General features: G+C 33.4%; 5 protein-coding genes across 5 annotated transcripts; 3 read left to right on the top strand and 2 right to left on the bottom strand.

Annotated features, from left to right (window-relative positions):
* The first annotated feature begins 189 nt into the window (after positions 1-189).
* Positions 190-4519, top strand: MONOS_11797 (putative Rab proteins geranylgeranyltransferase component A). The gene is made up of 2 exons (XM_067864363.1): positions 190-873; positions 936-4519. The coding sequence occupies exons 1-2, from the start codon at positions 207-209 to the stop codon at positions 4274-4276; spliced, it is 4008 nt and encodes a 1335-aa protein (XP_067724264.1). The 5' UTR covers positions 190-206; the 3' UTR covers positions 4277-4519.
* A 1967-nt stretch (positions 4520-6486) lies between these two features.
* On the bottom strand, positions 6487-8408 carry MONOS_17868 (uncharacterized protein; the record flags this gene model as incomplete). Its single annotated transcript, XM_067870830.1, has 6 exons — positions 6487-7061; positions 7229-7758; positions 7848-8015; positions 8086-8169; positions 8273-8300; positions 8405-8408. 6 exons carry the CDS (start codon positions 8406-8408, stop codon positions 6670-6672), a joined length of 1206 nt encoding a protein of 401 aa, XP_067724263.1. The 3' UTR covers positions 6487-6669.
* An 830-nt stretch (positions 8409-9238) lies between these two features.
* MONOS_17867 (uncharacterized protein) lies at positions 9239-10373 on the bottom strand (the record flags this gene model as incomplete). Its single annotated transcript, XM_067870829.1, has 2 exons — positions 10069-10373; positions 9239-10006 (listed from the first exon to the last, which is right to left on the bottom strand). Exons 1-2 carry the CDS (start codon positions 10369-10371, stop codon positions 9239-9241), a joined length of 1071 nt encoding a protein of 356 aa, XP_067724262.1. The 5' UTR covers positions 10372-10373.
* A 3866-nt stretch (positions 10374-14239) lies between these two features.
* On the top strand, positions 14240-15284 carry MONOS_11798 (uncharacterized protein; the record flags this gene model as incomplete). The annotated part of the gene is made up of 2 exons (XM_067864364.1): positions 14240-14470; positions 14517-15284. 2 exons carry the CDS (start codon positions 14240-14242, stop codon positions 15282-15284), a joined length of 999 nt encoding a protein of 332 aa, XP_067724261.1.
* A 3877-nt stretch (positions 15285-19161) lies between these two features.
* On the top strand, positions 19162-20373 carry MONOS_11800 (uncharacterized protein; the record flags this gene model as incomplete). The annotated part of the gene is made up of 2 exons (XM_067864367.1): positions 19162-19593; positions 19681-20373. 2 exons carry the CDS (start codon positions 19162-19164, stop codon positions 20371-20373), a joined length of 1125 nt encoding a protein of 374 aa, XP_067724260.1.
* Between the last annotated feature and the right edge of the window lie 637 nt (positions 20374-21010).

Genomic DNA, 21010 nt, shown 5'->3' with positions numbered 1-21010 from the left:
TACAGCTCTGTAGGCTATTAAAGTTATTTTGAATTATTTCCTTTTTAAAAAGGACTTTAAAATTAATAGTTAATATTAATATGGGTGAGTTTTTGTTGGAATTTAAAATGTTCATCTTTTGCTGTGTTGTCGTCTTAAATCCATTCTTGTTGTTAATTTCATTTTATCAAATTCAATTAGATCCTTCCCAGGACTTTTTTTATTGGATGGAAGAACTACCTTCTTTTTTTGATGTAGTTGTGATTGGAACGGGCTTTGCGGAATCTTGCATTGCAGCAGCATGTGCACGATCTGGACTCAGTGTTTTGCACTTGGAAGAGACTTTGTTGATTGGAGAATCAACAACTACATTGTCAATTGAAAATATTGATGATTGGATCGAAGAGCAAAGAAAACAACAAAAAAGCTCACCATTTTCATCTATTGTATCGCGACATAATAGTAATCATCCACTATATCCACTTCTTCTGCAGAAATCGAGAAAATTTTCAATAGATCTTTCTCCATGTCTTTGTCCTTGTAGTGGGGAGTTTATGAGTATTTACCCGAAATTATGCCTTAAGCCTTATCTTGAATTTGTAAGATTGGAAAGTACTGGTTTGCTTTCTTCGAAGCAAACACCAAATGAAGTGAAAATTATGCTTATTCCTCAATCTAAGCAGGAAATCCTCAACGCTCCTTTATCAAATTCAGAAAGATACATTTTCCTTCCCCTAATAAGGAATATCGCTATGTGGGATGGTAAAGATGAAAATGCTTCTTTTTTAATGGGCTTTGCACATAAACCGTTTTCAGATTTTTTAAGCAAAATCAAAATTGCAAACACGGAACTTAGCTGGTTTATGGCTTTTGCGATGGCCGTTCTGCCGACTCGTTTGCTTGACATTTTATTTTCTTTTATTTTCTGTGTATTTTCATGTTTTTATAATAAACAGTGGATAACATATCAACTCTTTCAGCTATGCGACAAATAAAGTGCTACATTTCTTCCTTAGATGTATATCCAACTCGACCAGCCACTCTATCACTTGGAAACGATTCTGATTCGTCATCTTCCGGTGCATCGTCGCAAAAGAATTTTTCCACTTTGAATTCGCCCTTTGCCTTTGTGATACCGATGTTCGGGTATGGCGAGATATCGCAAGCGCTTGTGCTGATCAAAGCGGTGTGGGGCGGGGTGACGATAAATGGATGCAAGATACGGAAGATAGTGAAAGGGACGACAGGAGAAGGGAGCCATTGGACAGAGCATATGCTGGCGGAGCATTTGGAGAAGAAGAAGAAAGAGAAAGAAGAGAAGAAGAGGAAAAGGAAGGAAGAAAGAGAAATGTATTTGAAAGAGGAAGAGGAGAGAAAAAGAAAAGAGGAGGAAGAGAAAGAAAGAAAAAGGAAGGAAGATGAATACAAGGAGAAAACGAATGAAAATGGCAAAAATGATGAAAAGGAAGAACAAAAGCAAGAAAAAGGGGAGCAAAAGGAAATTGAAGATAAAGCCAAAGAAGAGGAAGAGAAAAAGGAAAACGAGCAGAAGGAAGGAAAAGGAAAAGAAGAAGAAGCAAAAGAAGAGGAAAATGCATCAGGAATTGAGAGTGAAGAAGGGAAAAGTGAGAATGAGGAGAAAAAGGAAGAAGATCAGAAAGATGAAAGTGAATTAAAAGACGACTCAGTTGAAGGAGCAAAAAAAGAAAAAGAAAAAGAAGAAAAGAAAAAGGACAAGGAAGAGGAAGAGGAAGAAGAAAAAGAAAAAGATAAAGAAGTCAAAAAAGAAGAAGATGATGGTGATGAAGATGAAGAAGACGAAGAAGATAAAAAACCCATCTGTGATTTGGATGGAAATTGTGCGTGGCATAAAGAGTTGATTGGATTGGAGGTGGAATTCCACGAAGACGGCAAGAACGACATTTTGTGTGACGATGATGAAAATGAAGAAGAAGAAAAAGAAGATATAAAAGAAGGAAAAGAAAGTGAAGAAAACAAAGAAGAAAAGCCAAACAGAAAGAAAAACAACCAAAGAAAAGTTGTGTGGAGCAGAAATATTGTTCTCAGCAGCCGGTCAGAAAGGCGTCTGAGGAACAGGTTTGCAACAAGAAACAAGAACAATAACACACATGATGCTTCTTCAGAACATAATGTTACTTCACAATTGTCATCATCATCCTCCTCCTCCTCATCATCATCATCTTCTTCTTCTTCTTCTCCTCCTTCTTCTTCTTCTTCTTCTTCTTCTCCTTCTCCTTCTTCTTCTTCTTCTTCTTCTTCTTCTTCTTCTTCTTCTTCTTCTTCTCCTTCTCCTTCTTCTTCTTCTTCTTCTTCTCCTTCTCCTTCTCCTTCTTCTTCTTCTTTTTCCTCTTCTTCTTCTTCACCGCTATCGAATGAAAAGACTTGTGTAGCATTCCGCTTCATTGGAGTGAGTGACGGCCCGCTTCTGATGAGGAATGGGATGATGGGAACAGAAGCAAGAAGAAGAAGAAAAGAAAAGGAAGAAGAGAAGGAGGAGGAAAAAGAGAGGAAGAGGAAAGAAGAAGAAAAAGAAGAAGAAAAGAAGAAAAAGGAAGAAGAGGAGGAAGAAAGGAAGAAGAAGGAGAAGCAACAGGAATGTGAGGAAGAAGAGGGAAATAAAAAAGAAGAAGAAAACAACACAGAAAACGACTCAAAAAAAGAAGGAAAAGAAGAAGAAGGAGGAGAAGAAGAAAACACTCAAAAGGAAGCTGAAGGGAATAAAAACGAATCCGATCAATTCATTTTGCCTGATTCTCTTTCTCAAACATCCCGTTCAACTTCAGACGCAGATTCAAACACTGGAAATAGCACATCATCTGCCTCATCATCTTCCTCTTCCTCTTCCTCTTCCTCTTCTTCCACATCATCAGAATCTTCCTCTTCTTCTTCTTTCTCCTTTTCTTCTTCTTCTTCTTCGATGCGTAGTGCTGAATACAAATCTGATCCAAATGCAGTTGACTCTCTCTTTCTTGTTATGCCTGTGCATCTCAACCAGAACACATCTTCTTCTTCTTCTTCTTCTTCCAATGAGCTTCCTTCAAATGCGCTTTCTGCTTCTTCGCCTTCTTCTTCTTCTTCTTCTCAAGAAACGGCTAAGCCTGTTGAATCAAGTGGCCGAAGAAGAACAGGCCGAAACAGAGGAGCTGCTAAAAATTCACCTTCTGCTTCTCCTTCATCATCATCATCATCTTCTTCTTCTTCTTCTTCTTCAGCATCATCTTCCTCTTCTTCCTCAAAAACACTTCCTCTTCATCTTCTTTCGTTGCAGGTTGCATATCACTCAGCATATGCTCCTCCTCCTTTCTTCATCAATCAGGGAACCCTTTTACTAAGCAAAGAAGACTTGAAGTTGCTGAGCGGAAGTGAAAAGGAAGAAAAGTGTCAAAATAGAAAAACTGAAGAAACTGAAAAATCAGAATCAAATTCATCTTCATCATTCTCTTCTTCTTCTTCTTCCCCTTCCTCCTCCTCTCGAGTCGAGCAGCTCCTTCTTCCTGTGCTTTCCCAGCTCTTTTCCTTCCCACCAGCCTCTGCTTCCAGCACATCTCCGCTCAAACAAGAGAGCAGCCAGCCAAGCAGCCTGCCTTCTGCCCCTTCGCCCAGCAACCCTGCCTGCAAGCCGGAGCTTCTGTGGTTCATGTTCTATGAAGAAGACATCAGCAGCGGGAGCATCACGACAGTCGGCGAGTGGATGGGGCTGAATGCAATCGCTGCTGAGGGAGAGAAGGAGATCCCGTCACTGACGCAGGCAATGCTGAGGGAAAGGCCACTGATTCCGTTTCATTCGTTCCAGTCAGAAGCGAAGAATGAGAAAGAGGAGAAAGAGGAGAAAGAGGAGAAAAGAGAGACTGAAAAGTGCGAGGAAAAATTGGATGGGACAAGTGAGGAAGGAATAAAAGAAAAGAATAAAATGAATTCTGCAAATCCATCGTCGTCTTCATATTTATCTCTTTCTGCTTCTTCTGCTTCACCCTCTTCAGACACATCATCTTTGAGTGGTTCCATTTCAAACTGTCCGCTTTTTATTCTCCCTGATCCTATTCCATCGTTGAACTTTGACCAGCTGAAGTATGTTGTCTCCAATAATCGCATTGTTCCGTTGTTTGGCTCTCAGTTTTCTTCTTCTCTTTCTTCATCTTCCTCCTCTTCATCTCATGCTCCGTCTGCTACGTTGCATTCAACTCTTTCGCTGTCTGAATTCATCTGGAGACAAATCTTACCATGGGCTCAAAACAATGAAGGATTTCTGACTGAAAGAACAAGGTCATTGCTATAAAATACTTTTTTTTTCACAGTCTTTTTGATTTTCTCTCTGATAGTGTTTATAATTTTTTTCTAACTAATATTTAGGCATTAATCGATTATTTTAATTATTCTGCGAGATATTTTAAAATGTTGTCTGTTTTATTTCATTAATTGTATCGTTTGTTTATTGACTCCTTTTTTAAATAATTCCAAAATTTTTGTTGTGAAAAATTCAAAATATGCACACTTAAATAACTAAAAATAAACAAATTTTGAGAAATATTGTCTGATAATTTTTCTTTGTCCTGTGCTTTGTTCTGAAGAAAGATCTTCGGTCATGTTATCTTTATCATAATATAAGCATTATTTAAAACTCTTTTCTTCTTGAACTTCTAAGGACGGATTTCATCGACATTTTTATTTCCTCTTCTGCTTCATAACATTTCACACTTGTTCGATTGAACTCATATCGGGGAAAATACTAGCTATCAAGCTTTTATTGCACAAAGAATGAAAAAATTGTTTCATTCAAAGCTTTTTTACAAATTTTTTTGATTTGAAAACGAATTGGATTTTCGTATACGCAAAAATATATCAATGATATAGCAACAATAAGTTTCGTGACCTTATTTGTATTTCAAAAAATGAACCCACTCAATTCAAATTTTTTATTATATTATGATCTTCAGAGGTGCATAATTTTTCCATGAAAATGCTTGAAAAGAAATATTTCTTCCCATTAAAAAATTATTTTATTATATTTTTTTATAGAAATAAAAATGGACAAAGATATTCTTTTTGTACATCGATTTATGAACACTGAAAAGCGTAAACTGCTTGACGATTCATTTCTTGATTCCTTTCGTCTCAAACATCGACCTTTCGAACAACTGCAATACATTTATCATTTGAACTAAATTAATTTCGTTTAGGCAAAAATCCTTTCAATTATCAATAAACCGAAAAATGTTTTGACTTCATTGATAATGATTCATATCACAACATCTTTTAGAAAAGAAAAGTTTTTCAAATATTAACGAGATAATGAAAATAACATATAGCTGATCCTTTTTGAAATTAAACTTTCGTTCGAGTTTTGATTAAGGTTTCAATTTCAATGGGATTTTGAAAAAACGAAGAACAGAAATGGTTCATTCATTCAGTTCATGATGATGTTTGAAATAATAATTGGGTAATTCTTTTTGAAAAGTCGCAAATGTTTCATTTTCAAATAAATCAAAATTTTCATATTTTACTCAGATTTTTGTTGATAGACACCAAACTTCACTAATATGGAATCAATTTCTGGATAATGCTGTTTCGAACATTCCATTGAAGATTCGTGAGAAGAAACAGAAATATGAGCATTATATGAAATTTTTAATTCATTCGAAAATTAAACATTTGCGACTTTTCAAAAAGAATTACCCAATTATTCTTTCATAATCCTGTTGAGATGAAAATATTGATCATCACTCGAACGAAAAAATGATTAAAAAAATATTCGCTATATTTTATCGAAAGTTCTGTTCACGCTCACAAAACTTTTCTTAAATAAAAACTGTAACTTAATAATACTATTACACTCATTTCAAGTGTGGATACATGTACGAAAACAGAAATTTGATAAAAACATAAAACTTCTTTCAATTTGTATCATAAAACCAAAGGAATTTTACAAAAAAATTAACCTGCAACTATGAATAAAGACATGAACAAATGCAACAAAATGATAAGCGTTCAAAAATTTATCACACATATCTTTTAAAATTTTGATTTCAAATGAAAACCTGATAATTTTAGATAATAAACATTTTGAATTTGCACAAATTACAGGACAAACACAAAAATGATAAAATTTTCAAATTGTTTTTTTAATAATGATAAGTGCCTTAAAACTTTTGTGATTAAAGATAAAGAAAATTATTTACAAAAACACCGCAGACAACAAAATAAAGATTTTTTCTGACACTTTCTATTTTTCGTTATTATAAAAAATTAGAAATTTTGTATTATTTAATTTTATTAAATTTTGTTTATTTTCTTTTTGGCATTGATTATTAATTCTTGCCAATAATGTGAATATTATTATTCACTTGAATCTATTTTGTTCAATTCACCCTGACCATTTGTGACAAAGAACTTAAATTAACGAACAAGATTGTGAGTATTATCCACTTTTGAATAATAAAAAAAACGCATCTTTCGAGCTTTCCTTCAATAAATAAAGAAATAAATAGCTTAATTATGAATAAGTGTATTCACCGCATTTTCATATTTTTAAAGAAAAAATAAAAATATGCTCAAATGATGCTCAACAGAAGAAAAGCGATAAAATAACTTCAAAAAGAAAGAAACAGGCAATCGCCAAACAGGTTTTTATCAAATAAAATTTGACCAATATAATAATTCGAAATCAAGCTTTCATTTCAAATAACACAAAAGTAAGGCTTCATTTTCGGCTGGCTTGGGTGGAGGCATCTTCACATAGCAGTCATTCATTGCATTTTTTGAATGTTTATGTGCTTTTCTCCAAAATGAATATGAATATAGACACAACTTTATTAAACCAACTAGGATATACAAAAACAGCGGAATAAAATATAAGCAAAAATGCCCTTTCACAAATCTGTCCATCCGGAGAGTTAGAAGCAATGATTGCAATAACAGTAAAATGAACAAAACGACAGTGCAAGCATATGAATAACACAAATCGTGATCTTTGCAAAATAAATAATCAATTATGTGGCAGTGTGCGAACCAGTATGCCACATACATAGGAATTAATGAGATAGTCCAGCAATAAGAACCAATACCTAACAAAAGCAAGAAAAATAAAGAAAAGCAAACAAATAAAAAACGAATTAATTTGTCCGAAAAAGAAAAATTGAATGATCAAAAGAAAGGAGTGAAAAAAAAAGCAAAATCAGAAAGAAAATAAAACCAAAACAATAAACAATAAAGCGAAATAATAAGTTCATACCATCAGCTTTGAGCACGACCAACAAGAAAGAAGCAAAAGAGCAGACAATCGCCAATAAATTCAAAAGTATTGGGTAAAAAGCACATTTTTTCAAAAATCTGTTTGCAAAATATAATATCAGACACAAATATGCTATTTCATAAGGAATAAGAGGAATGTAGATGCTGGTCTTCATCACCCCATCCAACCACAGTGCAGGAGGAATAAGAAAGCATATCAGAATTAATAACAAAAAGTATCCACAATCTGAATTTTTAAAAACAAAATAAAATGAAGCAGCAACAACTCCAATGCTGAAAGTAATGCCGCTAAATGTAAAAGACACAAGGCAATTGGGCCGGCTTTTTTTCTCCAAAGCCTCAGCAGCAAAAGGAATCATCATGCAACCAGCCATTGCAAGTCCCACAACAATCAAAAGAAAAACAAATAAAACTCCCCAAAGAATCATCGCTTGATTATATTTCTTTTTTGCAACACTTTTTATCCTATTATTTCCTGTTTGAATTGAATTGGCAACTTTCAAATAGGCCCTGCTCAAAAGATCAATGAATATGCAGCAAAAAAAGAAGTTGAATGAGAATTATTTATTTACGAAAATTACAAATTGATTTTTTCACACAAAAAAGTTCTTTTCCATCCTTTCTCGCTTAATCCATATTTAACTAAGTTTTCTTTGCTTGGGCGAAACCCGCAATCATTTAGAGATAGTGGCTGAATATTTGTTGAATTAAGCCCTAATATTTCTCTGAAATGCGGAAACGAAGAGGAGCACTGATTCATCCACAACCTGAAAATGTTTTTTTTTTTTAAAATAATCTTTTTCAGTGCCAAAAAATAGAATAACGTCTTAAACAAACACTTCGTTTTGAACGAGCATTTTCATTTTCTTGTTCACTTTTTGAAGAGCCAGCAACGTGTTATAATCGCAATTCTCGAGAATCCTTTGACAGCATCGAAAACGAAAAAACAAATCCACATTTAGAGCATTTTCAACAAAATACGAAATTCCAATAAACCGTTTTAAAAAAATTAAAAGATGCAAACATATTTATCAGTTCATTTGGCAAATCGTCTTTGCATTTCGCATCAACAATTGTCGGCAGTAGATAATTGAAAAAATATTAATATTTTAATTAAATTTTCAAAAAGCTTCATTTCGTAAAAAGAAATTCACACTCATTTCAGAGTATTCTCATAAACAAATTATTTATTTGATCCAAACCAATGTAATTTCATTTGTCAATTCAATTTGGTTTGTAATTTTTTGAATTATGAATTTTGCACTGCGCAATATTTTAAATATTTTGGCAAGAATGCACTTATGCGGACCTTTCATTTTTTGAAAATTTTTGCAAAAAAAAGAAGAATACGGGAGGAATCGAACCCGCATCCTTCTCGTCCTGTTCCAACACCCTAACCTGTTGTGCTATTTCTGCACCCCAAAGGGTTGTGTTTTCATTTATTTTTTTATTGATATCCCTAACCCTAAAAATTTAGTCAACAAAAAAACTCATTTTTCTCATCAAAACCCTATAAAGAAGATTCGAGACACAACCCTACAGCCTAAAACAACTTTTTGAAGAAGATTTTTATGATAACCCTAACCCTAAAACAACTACAAAAGTCAGAAAAAGAATTCATTTAAACCCTATAAATATTATTATGGTTCTATGATCAAAAGGGTCCGCATATGTGCAATCTTTCCAATATTTTCCTCAATTTCTTCTTCTTTTTTAAGAATGAAAGACTTATGATGATATGATATCAGAAAAAGTTTGGAATTCATCATTGTTACTTTCAAAAATGAAAGAATTTTGCACATTTATCCTTGAAATTGAATGTTAAAAATTAAATTGTCAACAGATATTACCTTAGCTTTTCAATTGCAATAATTTTAATAAGTTATAATCCTTATCAATTTGAATTTTAAAATGATTATTTTCCCAGTTTGTGAAATGATATAAAATGAAAAACATCAATTGAGCGATTATCTCAAGGAACTGCTTTTCATCAAACATTTGCAAAGTAATCTTCAACATTTAACGACAAATCGTCATCTTGATATTCACCATGAAGAAATAAAATAACTCCATAAAAGCTGACAAAGCTGTCTTCATATCCTTTTTCTTCCATCTTTTCATATATCTTTCTTTTCAACTCTTTTCTTTTCGCTTCTTTTGTTTCATCATCATCTTCTTCTTTCAATCGCATTGAAACATTCAAAAAGAAAAGCAAGCATTCCCATGCAATTCCAACATTCAAAATTGATCGCTTCATTTCATCAGAACAAAGATCGATGGCTCCTTCATTCAACAAGTCTTCAATTTTCACATTTTTCTTTTCTATTGATTTTCTAAATAAATATAGGCAATTAACGTGAATTTCTTTGTAATTATCTCTTGATGCTTGAAACATCTTAACAATGCAGCCAATAAGCTCAGAATGCTCTCCATTCCACATTTTGCAATGGGATAAATAATATTCAATTGAATATAGCCATCTCCCGATAATTAACGCCCCTTTCTCTTCTTTTTTTTCCTCTTCCTCTTTTTTTCTCTTCCAACTCACACTCTTTGAAAGCTCCTTCATTTCACTTGCTGCCTCTCTTCCAAAATGCAATTCATTCACAATAATATCTTCTAAACTTTCATCATAGAATAATCTGCTTACGAAAAACTGCCATGCTGATTGATAGGCGAGCTGAGTGAGATTGTGATGTGCTTGATGATGTTTTATGATTCCATTAATTTCACTCAAAAATTGTTCTTTTTCAATGTGCTTGCGAGAAATAATATTTATAAAAATCAATAATATCAAAAATGAGATCAAAATGTTCATACAGTATATTGGCCAACATTACTTAATGTTAGCAATGCAATTTCCACTTCTTTTCTAGTTTCCTCGTTTCCCTCTCTGTTCAATGCAACTTTTATAAGGAATGGCACACAAACTGACAGGAAATCATCTGAAGCAGGACGAGTGTTGTGCAGTTGAATGCATTCATAAAGATCAACCAATAGCTTCTCATCTTTCCTTTCTTTTTTCTTCTCTTCTTCTATCACCATCTTTTCAAATCTTTTTTTCAATGTGGAATAATCAAATGCGAAATCGGAAACGTTTTTCAATCTTTTGAAGTAACCCATGTGCTTCAACAACAAAATTGCGTTTCCCCATGACAATTTCTTTTCTTCAATCATTTTGTCGATTTTTTGGTAAAATGTAATTGAAAAGATTGAATAAAATTCTTTTCTTTCCATTTTATCAGCAAGCTCGATCATTTCCTCAATTTTCTGTCTTTGAGCATTCTCATCGCACTGTTCTTGTTCACAAACCAATTCTTCAAATTTTCATGAATAACAGAAGGAAAGGTGCTTCATAAAAATAAGCGAAACAAACAAACGAGAAAAATTTTCTGTTGGAGACATTTCTCGAATTTCACAACCAGGTTTGTTTCCATAAGACACCTTCATCATTCAAATATATTTTTTTCTATATTTATTCAAAACCGTTCCTCTTCCAACATAATAAAAGAAAAACACAAACAAAATTGATAATTTTCAAAATTGAAAAGATCATTATTCTTATTATTTGTTTTTTCTGTCAAAAAACTCAACAAAAGAAAGTTTCACAAAATTGCAATGATTGGCTGAAAAAGATCAGAAAGAAAAATCAATTGCCTTTTTGTGATCAAACCTAAAGTTTATGTTGAAGAGGAGTTTTTTTTAAAAATTTCTTGTATGTTTTCCTTTTAAATAACATTTTTTAGATATTGAAATGGAATAAAGAGTGAATACATAAGTGGAGTTTGAGGGAGGAGGTGAAAATCATAATCAAAAAAATGCCTGTTAGGAAGTTATTTCTTGCTAAATGCTTTGAAGATTCTGAGGGAAAACAAGAACATTCGAGATTGCATTCATATTCATTTTATTGATTCTTACTCTTTCAATCAGCTTCGGCATCAACTCAAATTTGTTGAAGTATCATTTTTGAAAAAAGCAACAAAAACAAAAAAAAAAAGTTGAGGAAAGAATAATTATCAAACATTGCCAAAGAAAGGGATTTTAAAAAAAAGAAGTCTAATTGCAGTCAACAGAGAGCAAGTGCTTCAGAAGTTAATTTTATAGAAATGCTTAGAAACGAATCATTCAAAGAAAGTCAGCAAATGACATGTCCAGCATTCAAGAAACGATGCTTTGTGTTTGGCGATGCAGTAGCAAAAATTGATTTTTCATCTTTTCTTTGCAACTTGTTGAGCACATTTGACTGCCAAAGCCATTTTTGCTAGAAGGAAGGAGACTTCACGATGAAAACAGAGAATGAAAGCTTTGCATTGAGATTCAGCAGAAAACGATCATATGCATATTCTTCTTCTTTCATCTTCTGGTTTTGCATTTGCTTGAGTTCCTTTCCTTCTTCAAACAATTTCACAGGTCGCTGAAATGTTGTCATTCTGTTGCAAGGCATAATCTACAAGAGCATTTTTTGCATGCTTCTCACTGAAGAATAAACTTAGCAAGACTGATACAAAACATTGCTTTTCTTTTTCACTGAAATAGCGTTTGCATTCATTTTCCTGCTGTTCAGTATTCAGAAAGCACATAAGGATTAAATGAAATTGATAATTCCTTTTTTAAACTACATTCCATTGCTTGAGATGAAATTCTCGTGAATGAAACAACAGATAAATACAAATTGAGCAAGACCAAATCACGTCACTTTCGCAAATATCCTCTGCCCAAAGACCTGTTCGCTCTAATTACTTCTTTTGCTCAATCCACACAAAAATGCCAGAAGAGAATAATCCAATCATAAAACCATCTTTTGCTTCTCTGTTGACTCCTTTTCTCCATTACATTGTCGTATCATCGCGTATTCTTTTCCCTTTTTGCCTCCTTATTCGCCTTTCCCTTCATCTTTCCCAATAAACCCAGATAATATTTATTCATCTTCATCTGCTTCTGATCAGGCAATCTTTTGTTCTTCTTGCGCTACTGCTTTCTTCTGCTAAGACCCAATAAAATCTCCCATCTCATTGAATTAGCTCACATTCGCTGTGGAAACAGATCAGTAAAGAAAACTACATTTACTGAATAATAGCAGCAACACTGCAAGAAGATGAATGAATGTGTGATGCTTCATTCTTCTTGTTGGCACACAAGCAGCAGAGAAACTCAATCAGTTCCAGAAAATATGTTCGCTTGAAAGCAGAATATGAAGAATTCCCCATTTTTAAAAACCATTTCTAATAGAAGCCGCAATGCAAGATAAACACAAGCCAACGTCATAACAACCAGAAATAAACACATTAAACAGCCTTCAGAGAAATTGTCTACTCTCGAAGTTCGTCTGAGAAAACATATACGTCTTGACTAACTTCAACCATCACATCAACGCATCCAAAGCAAAGCTAACAAATTATCATAAATCAACTCCAATTCGTTAAAATGAAAATAGAACAAATTAATAAAATTTCTGGATTGCAACTCTTGATGAGGATTGTATCAAATAATCTGCATTTTTTGTAATTAGCATTGAAGTAATAGAAAGAAAACTGTGAATGATTATCGCCTTGCTTGCTCAAAATGCCTGGAGCTTTGGAGTACAAAATTCAGATGTGGTTGACCCGAATGAAGTTTGATTTCCATTATGCATTCAACTGTTGGATGTCTCGTCGTTGGCGTTTCTCCTTTCTTTTGAAGCAAAAGCAGAATCAGAAATAGAATTTCGTCGCTTTCCATGTCTGCCTGGCCTGTCTGAGCAACAGGAAAATCTTACAAATATAATTGACATTTTGGGGCTCTCCTTTTTCCCATTGAATTCTTGCCTTTTTTGTGTGATAAATATCCTTCCCTCGATATTGCCAGTTGCTTTCCTTGCCAAAAAATACCACAAACTGCTTCACTGCATTAAATTCCAAAATTCTATATAATTTTGTGCAGATTTTGTCCTTTACAGAATACCATCCATAAATCTTCTTTTTTTAATATTACAGTTGAGTTTGTTTTCACCTCTTGAACCAAATAAAAAATTATAATAATCATGTATCTTGCGCAACTTCATTTATTTCCCAATGGCTATATAATAATCTGCACCATTTACATCGTATTGCTCTCCAAAGCGGAGATTGGCCATTTCAACAATAAGCAGGATTTCTGGACTCTGGAGAGGATACAGATAGAAATATCTTCACAACATGTAGAACAATATAAATTACATACATTACGCCTTTTTGTGTAATTGATGAAATTGTTGTATTCCCCCTGGCCATCCAATCTCCAATAATTATCAGAAAGTATTTCAAAAATATTGCATCTCCACCATTGTCTGTTGCCTCCACAGGAAATAATATTCCTAGCTCTACAGGTAATGTTCACTCACTGAATCTCAATCAGTGAATGGATAATTCCGTTCTTTCAAATATGATGATCTTTGAATCCATAACAAATAAAGATTAATTATTTATCATTGCTTCCACTCATTATCCTTTGTTATAAATGGCAATAAAAGACAAAAATGTGTGGAAGAATATATTTTATAAATATTTTGAGTATTTGTTTTCATTAACTTCTTCAATCCAAACATATTTAAATTCAATGTAAATATCATAATGATGTTGTTTTCTTGTTCAATTTTTTTTAAAAAATCTGTTTATAGGAGACAGACAACACAAAAAAGTTCAATAGTTTGCATTCATTTTTTTGCATTTTAATTCTTGTCTATTGAATTTCTTTCTTTGAAGAATTAAATTCAAAACAGGAGCATTGCAGCGAGGATGAGCAGAAACAGAAAATCATTGAAATGAATGAAGTTATTGATAAAATGAATGAAGCGCAATTTTGATCCGCCTTTTCCATAAAATTCTTCAATCAAATAAACAAAATGATTGAAGAAAAGAAAATATCAATGGAAAATGCATGCTTATTGCTGAAGAATATTGGATATTACAAAGCACTCGAATATATATATATCCGATTCTTTAAAGAATGTTCGCTGAATGAAAGATTAAAGAAGATGATTTCTGAAGAAGAACAGAAAAAAGAAGGGAAAAATGAAAAGCTTCTTGCTGATCTTTGCGAATGCTGTATTATGCTGCATGTTGGCTTTCAAGTTTCTCCAAAAAAAGTAACTTCTGTAGGAGTTCATCACCTTTTGAAAGTTGTATTGAAGAAAGAGGAAAGCGAAGAAACTCAAGAAGAAGTGGAAAGGGCATTTCTTGCTTTGAAAAATATCGCGATGTGGGTGGTATGCTTTTATTTGTTTATTGATTGATTGAATTGTTTTTAATTAGAAAATCGATAAGGAGCTGCATTTAAGTGAAATCAAAGAGATCATCAAATATCACCAAAAGCATCGCAATCTTACTCATCTGGCCTATCAATATGCTTGGGAGTTTTTGATACATAGATTTTATTCCAATGAAAGTTTGGAAATAATTATTGTGAATGAGCTGCATTTTGGGAAAGAGGCTGCAAGAAAACTAGAAGAACTGAGAAAAAATGTTGACTGGACAAGAAAAGAAGATGAAAGAGGAAAAGAAACAAAAGAAGTGCTTGTAATCACGGGATGGATGAAAACAATAAAGTCCTATTTTGACTCATGCAAATTGTGGAATGAAGAATATGTTGAGCTGATAGGAAGCGTTGTTCAGATATATCGAACAGCGAAGGATAATTACGAAGAAATTAGATACTGGTGCGTTTTTTCCTTGAGAAATGCCGCAGGTAACGGATTTGTACCAGTTGATGACTTGCTGAAAAGTGGAGCTGTCGGTTGCGTTTTGGAGGATATTCGGAAGCCAACATTGATTGACGAAATAACACACCATAGCTTGACATTTTTTGAGAATATTTCAAGGCGGTTGAAAGAAAAAACGTACAATGAAATGGAAGAAGCGAAAAGAAAAGAGTTGAAAAGGAAGGTGCTTGAAAAGATAGAAGAAGAAGGATACGAAGAGATAATCATCAGCCTTCATGAAAGATTGAATACACTAAAAAGAAAATATTTTTATGGAGACGAATTATCGTTGAATATCTCGGATTATTCTGTTAATATTTGAGAAAATGGAGTGCTGTGAATAAAGTTGCACAGAAAATCAATTCTTTTTCTTTTTCTTTTTCTTTCTTCTTTCTTCTTCTTCTTCTTCTTCTTCAAACATTTCAAAAAAATAAAAAATCACCGAAAATAAATTCCCCCGTTCATGTCCGTTCAATATTTTTTGAAGATAATTCCGCAACTCGGTTGAAAACAGACATGTCAAATCATAATGTCATGAAACATGTCAAATAAACAAAGAAGAAGAAGAAGAAAGAAAGAAAGAAAGAAAGAAAGAAAGAAAGAAAGAAAGAAAGAAAGAAAGAAAGAAAAGAGCTGAAAAGGCAAATGTTTGAAACGATGGAAGAAGAAGGATACGAAGAAATTATTCTAAGCTTTAATGAAAGATTTGATCTTCTTCGCAAAAAATATTATTGTGATGATTTATCATTGAATATTTCAGATTATTTTGCATTCGTTTGAAACAAAAGAGCTTTTTCAATTTCAAACTTTTCTGAAATTGCATTTGTTCAGCCAGAAGAAGAAGAAGAAGAGAGGAAGAATTTGATAACAATCCGAAAAGAGTCTTTTTTATCAGTGCGGGCAACACCAATTCATTCTTCATCTATCTCGTTCAACAACTTCTTCAACAACAATAACAACAATTACTCCTTCACCTTCACCTTCACCTTCACCTTCACCTTCACCTTCACCTTCACCTTCTCCTTCTCCTTCTCCTTCTCCTTCTTCTTCCTCCTCCTCCTCCTCCTCCTCCTCATCATCATCATCATCATTATCATCTTTCTCCTTCTTTGCTTCTTCTTCTTCTTCTTCTTATTCTTATTCTTCGCCATATTTTTCCCTCCATTTTTCATCTTCTCCTGCTTTTTCTTCAAACAGTGTCTATTATTGGCCAGTATCATCAAAGCATCACACTCGTCTTTCCCATCTACTATGCAATTTTTCTCTTTATGTATTTCTTCCCCTCCTCCTTTTCCTTCCTCGGCTTCTTCGCACTGCTTTCACCACAACACTCTTCGGCTGCGGAGATAGCGACACCAGCAGCGCTTTCACCGACGGCAGCAGCGAAGGGTCAAACCGATCGTCGATTGAAGGAAATTCATTCATATCCTCCTCCGCGAACGTCAGCTTGCTCCCCGACTTCGTGATCACCTTCGATGTGGCAAGCGACTGAAGCTGAGCCACAAGCGGAACAGAAAGCATTACCAAAAGTGCCATGTTGTATACATGCGCACCACCCAACACAGCACCACCCGCTGCACCACAACAAATCCCAGCAGCATCAGCAGAGCTATCAGCAATGACTTTTTGTGATTTGCAAATTCCTCACATTCTTCAGATTCAACAATCCGCAGTCGCCTCTCGATGTTATGCAATGCTGATGCAGAAGTGTATGGCACCGCTGCCACCGAGGCATCTGAAAGATCGGTTGCAAGCGCTGAAGAGGAAGAGGAAGAGGAAGAGGAAGAGGAAGAGGAAGAGGAAGAGGAAGAGGAAGAGGAAGAGGAAGAGGAAGAGGAAGAGGAAGAGGAAGAGGAAGAGGAAGAGGAAGAGGAAGAGGAAGAGGAAGAGGAAGAGGAAGAGGAAGAGGAAGAGGAAGAGGAAGAGGAAGAAGAAGAAGAAGAAGAAGAAGAAGAAGAAGGTTCAGATGCGTTTCTGTGAAAGTGACTTGTCTATCTTTTCGGTTGGGCTGATTTTCTTGTCTTCTCCATGAAGCTTTTTTAATCTTTTCTCATCTTCTCCTTGTTTCATTCTTATGTGCTGATGTGAAGGTCAGAAACGTTTTCCAAAAAAAGAATCTCCAAAAGCGATGTCTTTTTGATCAATGCTCAAAAAGGATGGATTTTTATCAGATTAGCTCAGTTTTCGCTCATTTCGTATCCAAAAAAATTAGGAAGACGAAGCAGAAGAAGATAGTCAAATACGGCTGTCAGCAATAAAACATGAAGAAGAAGATGAACAGATCTTGTGAATAAAATTTCTCTCTTTGTTGGAGTGGCTCGTAGGGAAGTTGAGTCATATGAGAAGAAGTCAGCTGTATTTCTTGATGAATATTCGGCAAAACGAGAATCACCAAAATTAACAGCACAAACAGCAAAAACATTTTGTGTGTTGAATGAAACAGTCATTGGCCATTGAAATGTTTCTGCTGCAACTGGCGCATTATCAGATGGAATGATGTTGATGCAGATAAATCTTCGGCTGATGAATTTCCACAACGTTTTCCTGTCGGTTCATCTGAATATGTTATTTTTATTTGCTTTTTTCATCCCTTTATCTTCTTAGCTGGTTTGATCTGAGTTCACAAACAAAAAATGAAAAGCCTTCTCAAAGAAGTTCATCATTCACCATTCAAACTGTTGTTCCAATAAATGGGAGCTTGCTGCCTTTGCTGTGGAAAAACAACTTTCCCCTCCTCTAAAAACAATTGAATCTCTCGCATTGAAAACAAACAAAAATAAATAAATAAATAATCGCTTCAAAAATGTTACAGCAACCTTCAGCAATAACAATCAAGGAGTTTTCAATACCTTATTTCATTTGCATTGCACGTTTTCAATGAAAAATTTTCATTCCTTCTGTTTTCAAAATTTTGCTAACAGATATCTGAAATATCTCCTTCCAAAAATCTTTTCCTTCTCCAAGCGCTTCGATTTGAGACCTTTACTTAATATATAATAAAAAAATAAAAATTAATAATTTGAAGTAATTTGTCTGCTGTATCTTCAATTTTATACAGTTTTATCCATCAGCAAGAAATACCAAATCAAAAATCTGCAAAGAATCAACAATCATCAAATCATTTCACCCTTCTCGTTCATCAATGGCGCTCAATATTGGCTTTCGAAGTTCACCGCAAATGCACCGACTTTTCTTTTCAAAAATTGGTTCTATACTTGTGATTTGAGAATACTGTTTGCAAAAATGTCGCATTCTCTTCGTTCTTCTTCAAATATTGTCCCATATGTTTACGCTTACATATGTATTCCTTCTTTCAAACATGTTCAGTTCTTTTTCGTTTTCGCTGGACAATTCTGATAACATTTTCAGCATTCTTTTTTATTCTTTTTCCAATTTCTGTTTTTTCACGCTATAATAAGTTTTCAAAAATAATTCAGAAGACAGACAACAAAATTAATGACTATTCAAAGAAAGAACTATTCACATATAAATTCAACAAACATTTATTATTTACAATCGTTCATTTATTTCCTGAATGTGAGCATTTCAAAGTCAAGTTTGCTTCCACAAAAGTGCACCAAATGGTCAAAATAATTATTTGCTCTTTAATTTCCCCGAACAAAGTCTTTGTAGTGAAATTCCAAATCATCAAAAGAAAAAATAATCCATTTTTAATGGGTTTTTTCAAAGAAAATTCGAACTGTTTCTCTTTTTCGATATTGTCGAATTCTATCATCAAATAAGCACATGCCATATGTTTTATTCGTTTGAAAATATCAAATTTTTTGAAAACCCAATGATCAAGCATTCCATTACAATATTAACTGGATAATAAATCATTTCTTTTCGCAATATTTCTTTCAAAAACTCGATGTTAAATTTGGACGTATGAAAAATCTATATTTTAATACAAGAATTTTGAGTTTTTCGTTTCATCAATTTTTTTGCCAATTTCGATGTTTTTTGTTTTATTTTTTAAATTGAAAAATTGCATTGTTTTCCAACAACGTATTTTCAAAGATGAAAGAGACTCTTGCTTCAAATAAATTTGATGGTTTGCGAACGGTACATCGTTTAAAAATTTTTTGTGATGCGGTTTCTTTTTTTCTTTTTTTTTCTTCTTCTTTTCTTTTTTTGAAGATTTTTTAAATAATCTGGAAGATTGCGATGAGGATGTGCAAAAGCAGATTATAGAAGATATGAACAGAGCTATGGAAATGATGAATCGAAAAGAATTTGAGTCTGTATTCACAAAAGATATGTTCAACAGAATCAACAAAATGATTGAAGAGAAATTGTCATGGGGAAATGCAATTTTGCTGCTGAAACGCATTGGGCACTGCAAAACGTTGCTGAACTCGGTAAACCACGGATTTGATTTTTCTTTGTTGAAAACAAGATTTGAAAAGATGATTTATGAAGAAAAGAAAAAAGAAAGAAAGAACGAAAGACTTCTTGTGAATCTTTATGAATGCTTTCTGATGTTGTATGATTTCGGTATCAGCAATGAATTGCTAACTGCCTGCGTGCGTAGCCTTCTGAAAGTCGCATTGTGCAAAGAGGACAGCAAGGAAGCACAAAAAGAAGTGGAAATAGTTTTGATGGCTTTGAACAATGTTAATCCATTTGGAGTTTGAACATTTCTGCTTTATTTTTGATTTCATTGTCCGTTTTTTTATTTTATTTTATTTTATTTTATTTTGAATCTCTATTTTTAGAGCTCTATGAAAAAAGAGCAGTATTTAAATGAGATGACAGAAATCATCAGATATCATCAGGAACATCGAAATTTGACACGGCTCGCATATCAATCAGCTTGGGAGTTTTTGATTGACCGATTAACGTATGATGGAGAGTTGAATAGCGCAATTGTGAACGAGCTTCATTTTGCAAAAGAAGCAAGAAAAGAACTGGAAGATCTTGCAAGAAGCCTTGATGGGGAAGAAAACGAAAGGAACACGAAAAAAGTGTTTGAAGGAAATATGCTAAGAAGATGGATCGGAACAGTTGAAGTGTTATTTTTCAATTGCCAATTGCGGAAAGAGGATAGCATTGGTCTTATGAACAGTGTTGCGAGGGTATTTAAAGTTGCAAAGGATAATTACGATGAAATTCGATTATTATGTTTTTGTTTTTTCAAAAGAGCAGCGAATAGAAATATGGAATATGTTGATATGATATTCAACGAAGGAATTGTGGATCAAGTTTTGGGGGTTATTTCCCAGTCAAACGTTGATAGATCGAAAATTGAATACTATTTATCGTTTTTGGAGCATCTTTGCAAAATGCTAAAAGTCAAGAAGGAAATTGGAAAAGATGAGAAAGAAAGAAAACGGATGCAAAGAAAGCTGTTTGAAAAGATGGAAGAAGAAGGAACTGAAGACTGCCTCGTCAGATTTCGCAAGTTATAATTAAAGGAGGGTTTAATGATTGTTTTTTGATAGGAGATTTGGAAGATTATTTTTTTGGTATCTAATTTGTTTGGGAAAGCATTCGCTTCCTTTTTTGAACTTCCTCAATGTTCATTTTTCAGTTGGTCATTCATTTTTTGATTTTTCAAGAGCATTTCATTTATTATTTATCAATAAAATCTGAGTGTTTTTTTATTTGAGACTAAGTTTTCAATAATTCAGAAAGCAAACTGGTAAATAATGAATCTCGAGTATTTCTTTTGTAATTCAAATTTGGGACGAAATATTTCACCTTTGGACATTTGTTCCACCCATAATCCGATACCTGTAAATATAAAGGAAAACATCATATCAAAGAAAAAATATTAAAATAAAACAAAACAAGAATGAGAGGATCGTTGGTGAAAAAATAGAAAATAGATAAAATAAAAATTAATGAATAAAAACAAAAAAAAATAATCATTATTATATATTATTTTTTCGTGAATTATTGAGAAATTATTTTTTATTCTCCTGGGAGACTGAATCTGGATCCAAAGCCTGCAAGTCTTTGTTTTACTAATAAATAAAACAAAAACAGGAAGGATTCAGTCACGTCCTCAAACAAATATAATAAGTTATCATTAGATAAGTAAGA

The sequence above is a fragment of the Monocercomonoides exilis genome, assembly GCF_001643675.1.
Source record: "Monocercomonoides exilis strain PA203 chromosome Unknown scaffold34-1095894, whole genome shotgun sequence".
In the NCBI taxonomy this organism is placed as follows: Eukaryota; Preaxostyla; order Oxymonadida; family Polymastigidae; genus Monocercomonoides; species Monocercomonoides exilis.
The sequence above is the reverse complement of the archived record's forward strand: the minus strand, read 5'-3'. Positions and strand labels throughout refer to the sequence as shown.

Bases quoted from the DNA above. Each gene is read 5' to 3' on its own strand.
- MONOS_11797 (XM_067864363.1), top strand. From the start codon at position 207: ATGGAAGAACTACCTTCTTTTTTTGATGTAGTTGTGATTGGAACGGGC. The intron at 874-935 runs GTTTGCTTGACA...TATAATAAACAG, and splicing joins GATGGCCGTTCTGCCGACTC to TGGATAACATATCAACTCTT.